Here is a 9036-nt window from a genome sequence, read left to right as displayed (position 1 = left end):
ATCCCCGAAATCTACGCCCATGCATGGAATAGTCTAAAATTTCCACAATATAATATTTTTCCTAAAATGTCATTCAGTATATTGCCAAACCATGTGTTTGTCAAGACGTATTTGTATTTCAGCAGTCATCAAGGAAGATGAAAATTTGTTTTTTTCTCAAGTGGCCATGATTGAAGGTTTGTGAATCAGACTATGGAAAGTTATTTGGGCCTAAATAAATTTTAATTGAATAATTTAAATAGTTAAATTAATCCACTGATAAAAAAAGACAAATTGTTGGCTTCTTATTCCCTCATAAAGAAATTCCCCAAAATGTTCTTTTTTTGTGCTTTTCAGGAGGCCAGAATCTCTTAAAAACACTGAAAAATAATGAAATCAATAAAAAAAAAATGTTGCATTAATCATCAGAAGTACCAGACTGGTAGACTTTGTTTTGAATTTTATTTGTACAGTAATGGTGTGGAATATTATCCAGTAATATATGTATATAAATGACCTTATATATCATTGTAAAAGCTCTTTACACTCTAACTGAATGCACCTCAAAACTCAGATCCTATATGCAATTATGAGGTAGACATTAATAATGGTATTTTCCACCCTCTGCAAAAAAAATAAAAAACAAATATCGAATACACCTTAAATTACTCTTATCAATGTAAGAAATATATGATTATCATGAAACTCTGTACATCACAAATAATAAAATAATTATAGAATAGAAATTATACCGATTTGAGTGCATTTTGTATATTTACAAAGAAATGCCGTTTGCTCATTTCTTCATTCGTTGCACTTTGTAAAGTTTTCGACTGTACAAATATTTACAGCTCAAAAAAATAATGAACAGCAGTGCATTCAAAGCCAATGTGCATTTAAATATCGTCTCGTTTGCGAGTCTTTTTTCTTATATTTTCGTCATCAAAGACAAACTCTCTCGCTGACCGCGTGTCCTTGGCGCAGTCAGTTGTGGAAGTGCATTTCGTAAAGATGCAGACTTTTGAGCAAAAAGTTCGCCTCAGTAATGTGTGCTTTATTATTATTATTATTATTATTTACAACAGGGCCCCAGTCAGGCACAAGTCTGGTTTTGTGTCCTTTCTGTCCACAAATGCGGACGCACGACGCTTCTCCCAACGCCTCTCAACTGGTCTCCAGTAAGGCAAAAAATCTCTTAAAGGCATTACCACCACCATCTTATCTCCGCTCCCCAGACCAGTCTGTGTGTGTGTGTGTTTGGTAGATTAGACATTCACCCCCTTTTATTTGGAAAACAGGCACTTGCTCGGGCCTGTAATGACTCCAGCTGGACAGTGGCAATTACGGCCTGGATGCACATACCCAAAAGAGTCCGGCCTGGCTGGCAGGATCACACGGCAGAGCTGACAACAAAGCGCTGACAGGCAAAGCCCACTGTCCTCTGGCCTCGGCACGAACAGGTGCACAGTCGCTCTAAATGGGGCTCCCCATCTCCTTGTACCAATCCTTTATGCCATATGGACACGTCTCACTCTCTGGGAAACAAAAGCCTGTTTGATGAGTGATGACTTGTTGCGTGGATGGGAATGAAGGCGTAACACGTTAAGGCAAGAGAGTGTGAATTATTGTGACTGTACTAAGTCTGAATAAATAGCAGCCTTTATTGTGCATCCCTTTTGAATAAGGCGCGTCACGCGTAAAAGCATTCCAGACCTGTGAGGACTCAACCTGGGACCCATCATCTTTGATTTTTCTGTCTTTTAAAGATTTTTTTAATGAGTAAGAACCGCTACCTGCACCCACACTGCTCCACCACCATGTCCTCGTACTGTTTGTACACCACGTTATTGCCTGAGTCTATGTACAGGATGCTAATGGGGCTGAGTTTGGTGGGGACGCAGCAGCTGGGTGGGGTGCTGTTGGGGTCCATGGAGTTCATGAGCGTCTGTATGATGGCGTGGTTGGTCGGCTCGAGATGCGACCTCAAGGGGAAGTCACACACCCCCTCGCAGTGGTACGCCTCGTAATCCAGAGGCGCGATGATCCAGTCGTCCCAGCCCAGTTCTTTGAAATTCACGTGCAGCGCCTTTTTGCTGCATCTGGATTTGGATTTCTTCCCGTGCCTCTTCCCGTGCCGGTTGCTCAGCGCGGTCCTCCTCCGCCGCCGGGGCCCCTCTCCTTTCACCCCCCTCAGCGACACCCCCTCCTCCTCCGCAGGCTTCACCACCATTACCGCCTCCTCCTTCTCTCCCACCGACCGCCGCGACTTGATCTTCTCCTTCATCTCATTAAACAGGTTCTCCCTCTTCTTGGAGCGCGTGTACGCCACCAGGATGGCCTTCTCCTGCTGGGACCGTCCGCTCCTGTCCAGCCCCAGCTGCCTTAGGTCTACCTCGGTGTCAGTTTTGCGCAGAGTGACGCGGAGCTGGAAGCAGAGCTGGTTCCCCTGCTGATAGTGATGATGGTGATGAGGGTGGTGATAATGATGCTGGTGTGCTTTAAACATTTCCCACGCGTCCAAAACCTCCCAGCCGGCCTTGGTGGAGTCCAACGGGTCTAGAGACCTGGAGTCCAGCAGCCTGTCCGAGCGGCAGGGGTAGAGCTGGATGTCGTAGAGGCCCGTCGTCTGCAGGGAAGTCTGCAAATCCCCGGGCGCTCTCCTAAATATCCTTAATTCCGCCCCGACCAGCTCCTCTTTGTCTGAAAGGGTTGAGACATCAAACAGATACTTTTGTCTTCGCAGAGGAGAGTGCAAAAGATCGTCTGCAAGGATAAAAGAAGAAAATAATTGCAGTCAGATTCACTTAGGGTGTACAGTGTTCAGAGAGATGGAGGGAGGGAAGGAGGGGGGCGCACATTCTCCCACAGAGGCCTTCTCTCTCTCTCTCTCTCTCTCTCTCTCTCTCTCTCGATCACTCTTTCTTGTTTTTCAAATGTCCACCCTGAACATGCCTGGAACAAACTACAGCTGACAAGTCTTCTGTTTGGATGAGAATGCAAAAAACCCCACAGTTAACATTAACCCCACAGTTTTTTCGCGGCAAAAACTTTGCTCATTGTCCAGCCTCAATCCACGTCCATATTACCATTATAAAACCGTTCTGACTAATATTTTCCCTTAATTTAAGTTGATTTGATAACATTCTAACATAATTTTCTTAATAATAAAATATCTGATCATGCTGGGGGCTAAATGAGGGCTAAGTTTATCTGCTTTGAGGCTTCCTGCGTAAAACTGTAGTTCCCAAAGTTTCTTGATTTCATTTCATGCGAATTTGTGGCGCATCGACATTTTGAAATTATTTTATGGTGCAAAAACACAGTGTTTATATCATACAAGAAGTGTCTAATCTAACTTGTTAAAAAATCCACATATTCTGTGTTTATCCAGTAATGCCACTGTAGGGCCCATATTTCGCTTTTGTTTTTGAATTGACAATAATCCAATAAAATCTGGCTAGATTTCCAATGCCACGCCACTGTTAATCAAAGCCAGCGTGTTTTAATGAAAAAAGTTCAGTTTTCATTTCACTTGATGACAGATTGATTATTAATTTCCAGCTCTTTGACAGAGGGGAAGTAAACTTTCCCTTCTTTAAAGCTCTTAAATCTAAGCAGCAGTCAGAACATCACAAACGTGGTTAGTTTTCTTTCCTCTTTTTTTTTTTTTTTTTGAGAACTCTTGTAGAGTTGTAAGGCAAAGAGAAAAAAACAAGGGGCCTAGTGATGTGAAGGCCCCTGGGTGCTGCCAGACACAACGGACCAAAGGCGACATACTGTACACTCAACTGAACAATACACAATTAATGCATTATTCCCTGCTGGAGACCCAGGAGGCCTGCAAATATTCCACCAAGGCGGACCAATGACACTGGAATATAACACTGTGGAACAATGCATGAAAAGGCGTTTACAAAACACATAAAATATCCGCATTTACAAGGAAGTACAAGAGCTTTTATAATATACATTTTGGATCAGAGAGATTTATGATAAGCGTATTATATCATGCACGTCAGGCTGCGGCTTACAGCTTATTTAAGTATAGACACAGTGACCATTTTCTTGGTTTTGCTCCAACATAAACACTATAATAAGCTATTATTTTCCGTTTTCCGTTTAATTATTTTTCTCTTATTACAACGCAGATAATTTAGCAAATGTAACGGAAATAATTGTTATATTTCCTGCAATTTTCTTTTTTTCTACTTTAATTTATCAAGAAAAAAAATTCAATAGGTTAGTTGAGTTTTCATACGTGAAATTCTTTCTTTTAAATTTCACATATTTTCCACTTATTGAAAAGACGCAGTTTTAAACCTAAAAACGGAATTAAATTTCTTGTTGAGAGGTGGATGATGTGGTGTCTTTTTATCTTATAAAATAAAAGCACGTTGTTCCCATTTCTATCTGAAGGGGTTTTTTTGTTGTTGTTGTTTTTTTTACAAAAATAAAATAATAGTGACATGCGTCCGTCTATACACCCCTGAGATATAATTTGTAAAACTTGTTCTGAAGAGATATTTGAATCTGGCTGTCAGTTTCCCTCGGTGAACCCTGCCGAGTCCAACAGTAAAAGCAGATTGAAACCTTGTGCTCGTTTCAGTGACTTTGCGCGTATGGTCTGCATTAAGTTTCCTCTTCTTTTTTTTTATAAGACCTCAAACAAATCGAATACAAGTTCACCAAATAATTAACAGTTCTGAATTCCCAACTTCCTCATTAAAGCACGTCCCCTCTTATATTTCATCTCATCCTGCCAACGACAACATTCCCCTTTAAACGCGCCTGCACGGACTGACTGAGTGACTGACTGACTGAACACACTGCTGGAATTATTGAGAGATATTCGTGTTGACAGTTTAAAAAATTTAGAGAGTTTTCGTAATTTAATTATTATGTAAAAAGCCAATTTTTTCCATTACGCATAAGATGCTTGACGATGGATAATTGGGAGGAGTGCGGTGGAGTTTATTGCTTTGTTGAAACGGCATCCTGTGCACTTTTTGTTTGACCTTGTTGCTTGTATTTGAACAAATGCAAAACATGTTTTTGTCATCTATGCCTCTGTTGAGAGAGAGAGAGAGAGAGAGAGAGAGAGGGAGAGAGAGAGGCCGTGGCTGCACCATCTGCGCTTTAATGAGTTACCCCAAAGTGCCAAAAGTAATTTTCAGATTCGGGTTATTCTTTTCTGATCTTGCCTTTCCTGACCTGCAGGAAACACCCTGCCTGGTTTTATAAGCAAATTTCATTTACCTACAAAAGTGTGAAAGCCGTAGATCATGTGCACTCAGTTAAAGCTGTCTCTGCGTGGATGAACAATGCGTAAAAGACCTAAAACCTGTTACTTTACGCGTCAAAAAAATGCTGCCCCCGTGTGTATTTCTTTCCTGATGGAGGCGATTTAAATAACGCAAACTCCCAGCTGAGGTTCATTCTGCAGGTTAATGCAATGCAACACTTAGGGGATGCTGGGAGGACTCCCAAAAGAAACCAAAGGCGCTTGAGCTGAAAGAACGGGAAGAAAAATAATTTTCCGTAATTAAAGTGGCGGTCGCAAAGGGAGGTTCCGCAGTAAAAATACGAACCACTTCACAGCGGAGGAAGTGCTCTTTCAGTTTTTTTTTCTTCTCCCTCCTCGTCGTTTTTTTGGTGATGTGCCCATCGCGGCCGAGCTGGGTCATTATGGGAGAATAGACAGTGTTTGATATGTTATGACATGAACACTCAATTAGATCACCGAGTTCAAATACTTTAATCAGCCGTTCGATGCCAAGCAGCTCTCAGAGGGTCCAGCTCGGGGTCAGAGCCAGTGACACATCACATCAGAATCACAGGAGAAAGTGAGGCGTTTTTCCTATCAAATCAGTTCACACTACAAGAAATGGCCATACGGACGAGCCTTTTAGCCTCATATTCATTCTTAAAAATTCCTTTTTTTCATCTGAAAGAAAGCAAGTTCGTGTGAGAGCATTACTTATCTCCAATGCTGTTAGTTTTTTTGAGCAAAAAGCATCAAACTTTCTAAAACTTTTTTAGAAACTGCATTTCATTACATTTCACTAGGTACTGAAGAAAAGGTTAATTTGCACTGGAAATATTTGCACCTCTCCTATTAATAATAGTATGATTTAAGCAGCCGAGTCTGGACTAAATAACTGGTCGTGATGGATATTTTTTGCAGCGCGCAACCTCGGAGTGTTTCAGGCAACGCAAACAAAGATAGCTTTTATTTCTCCTGCAAAGATTAACTCGGCTTATGTCCCCTTGTGCGTGTTGGATGTGTTTGTGTTTATCAGATTGTGTTTGTCCTCGCAGGCCTGTCCAATCACTTGGTTACACATGTTAACTGACCCAAACACCTGCTTCTCACACCGAGCCGCTCTGCCATGGCCCCCTAGCTCCCTTTGTCAGAACAAGTTGGCCAAAGTGGGCACGATAAGGACAACAAATTTGACTTTTAATACGTGGCGGATTCAGGGGCTTTAACCTCTTTTAAAAGTTTAAATGTTCTGGCTTATTTTACCACGTTTGCGTTTGGAGATTAATATAAAAAATCGAAAATGAAACAAGTGCTCTCATATAACTGAAAAAAAGTTTCCCGTGTATTCACGTGGTGGGAGCAGAGTAGTTTTCTCTGCAGGCTGCGCTGACAGTGATTTACAGCCTTCATTTAGAGAGCGCCTTAATTAGTGTTTTACTGTCGTGTTACCCCGGGGTTAATTTAAGTGTAATATAAGTTAATACTCGGAAAATGTTACATGTTGCGGTGGCTGTGCGCCAAAATAGACCTGAATACAATCACAGAACTGCCCCCGGACAACATATAATCCTGCCGCTTTCGAGATTTTCCTTTTGTTTAACACTTTTTGCTATGATTCATCGACATTTTGTGCGCGTAAAAGTGCATTTGCGCGTGATTTTTTGCCTGATCTAAAACGTGCGTAAAAGTTGAGCATGTTGCTCTGTACTTTTTGTGCATAACTGTAGCCACATTTCATTAAGAGCTACACAAGAGCAAAATTTCTGACCAGTCAGTTGAGGACAAACTGTGCCACAGAATTATGCAAGAATGAGCAGATGGAGTTGGCACCGGACTGAAACCAACCTGTTCCTCTGTCCACAAAACTTGTTATGGTGTTGGCAGATTTAGAGGAGCGGAAAAAGCTTGCGTTTAGTCCGAGCTTCTCTGCAGCCGAGTATGTCCTGTATATAGAGAGCATGTATTCATGCGGCACAATAGCGTCCTTAAGGTCTTCTTTGTGATGGCCCACGGTGGGATGCGAAGACGCGAAGATGTCTTTTAGGATTTTGGATGACCTTTGTCCGTCCCGATGAGAGATCCGGGCTCCCCTGTTTCTCCTCGGCGCAGAGGGGGAGATGATAGCAGCAGACTGGAAACACGGTATATTCCCAAGGAAAACAAGGAGCAGGCCCAGATATAGCGTGACGAGTCGAGATGCGTCCATGGCTGGAAGAGTCACCGGGAGAAGGAGAAGAAGAAACTCTTTATTTCCCGCTCAGTGAAGCTGGATTCGGAGGGGCGCCGGGGTCGGAGATGGTGTGCGCGTCAGGGTCGGAGAACTGCTACTTTTGCGCCCTCCGGTCGCACCAGAAGAAATGAGTTTTGCGCTCTGGACTCCACACAAGAGCGGAGGCTGTTGGAGCCGAGAGAAACACGCCCACATGGTCGCTCAGTGCAGGGCTTCCCAAACAATTTCATGTCACAGACCTCCAAAGAGACGCCAACGGACCGCCACAAGATACAGACACGAGAGTCCATGTGGGAAAGTTTTTGCTGGTGGTGATTTAGCAGCCAATTACAGAACTTATCTACACTGTCCATGTGGAATAATACTTTATTTTGGATCAGAGTAACTTAAACTGTGATATCGATTACTGAATTAAAATATAATGTAATTAAGCTAATTGCCAGTTTTGCTCCCTCCTTAAATATGTTAGAGACAGATCAAACTATAAAAGCGTATATATCCTGAGCAGCACCTGTTTCTACCAAGTTTGTGAAGCTTACCAAAGTAAAGTTTCAGAAAAGCTAAAACAGAGTTATAGTGCTCCTTATCGCAAAGTCTTTGAATGCCTGGAAGCTTCCAAGGACATGTCAAATCAGATTAGATTAGATTTTACGCACAGATAGTCTAACACCAATGTGTGCACAAGCAGATCATAAAGCAGCGGAATTTTTAAACATCATGAATTTTGAAACTTAGTTTGACACATTCATTTGAGGAATATTCTTTTGTAAATTCTATTAAATTCAATTTAAAAAAGGGGCAGATGAAATGTTAGAATTGTGTTTTGTGTTGAGTGGATTGCACTTGAAAATGTGAGAATCAACTCATCGGAAACAGAAACATGATTTGATAAACTGAGGCAGAGGTCTCGTGCATTTAAATGTAACATAAAGGTGTGATCTCAGTAAACCCATAATTTTGTCTAGATGTGGAGTCAGTCAAATGTATCTGATACATTTAAATAACGATAGAGGCCTCTAGTGGACATTGGCATTTATTACATCCGATTTCGCCCATATATATAAAAAACGAGGACAAATGCTACATTCATGTCCTGTGGGAAAATCTGATTGTATGACTCATGTTTAAACAGTTGTGCGGTATAAGTCATTGCTCCTCGGTTCAAGTGGTTTTAACCTCGTCAGTTCGTCCTGATCAGGTTTTACGCACGGACTTGAACGTCTGATTTTTGTTTAACGGCAATGCAAACATGTCAATGTGATGTTCAAATACAAAAGCGAATAATGAAATAGAAGTTTGTCATGTTAAATGTGGCCTGAATTGACTATTCGGGATGTCAGAGATTCCAGGGTTCCTTGTTACCTCCGTTTTACCTAAACGCATCACCTGGGTTTTGTCGAGGAAAAACAGCAACTCCTTACTTCTTCCATACTTGAAGAAATGGAAACATGCCATTTTCTTAATAAATAATTACTTAAATGATTATCAGAGTCGTTGCTATTTAATCTTATAGTCACTTGACAAATCGTTTCAGATGCACTTGTGTATTTTCATATGGTTTTTG

At 41.5% G+C, this 9036-nt stretch overlaps 1 protein-coding gene across 1 annotated transcript; it reads right to left on the bottom strand.

Annotated features, from left to right (window-relative positions):
* Positions 1–424: 424 nt before the first annotated feature.
* On the bottom strand, positions 425–8916 carry gdf6a (growth differentiation factor 6a). Its single transcript, XM_042490492.2, has 2 exons — positions 7088–8916; positions 425–2742 (listed from the first exon to the last, which is right to left on the bottom strand). Exons 1-2 carry the CDS (start codon positions 7446–7448, stop codon positions 1769–1771), a joined length of 1335 nt encoding a protein of 444 aa, XP_042346426.1. The 5' UTR covers positions 7449–8916; the 3' UTR covers positions 425–1768.
* Positions 8917–9036: the final 120 nt, after the last annotated feature.

Source organism: Plectropomus leopardus, chromosome 11, assembly GCF_026936395.1.
Source record: "Plectropomus leopardus strain MGB_pleo_1.0 chromosome 11, ASM2693639v1, whole genome shotgun sequence".
NCBI lineage: Eukaryota > Metazoa > Chordata > Actinopteri > Perciformes > Serranidae > Plectropomus > Plectropomus leopardus.
Note: the sequence above shows the minus strand (reverse complement) of the source record. Positions and strands in the feature narration are given on the sequence as shown.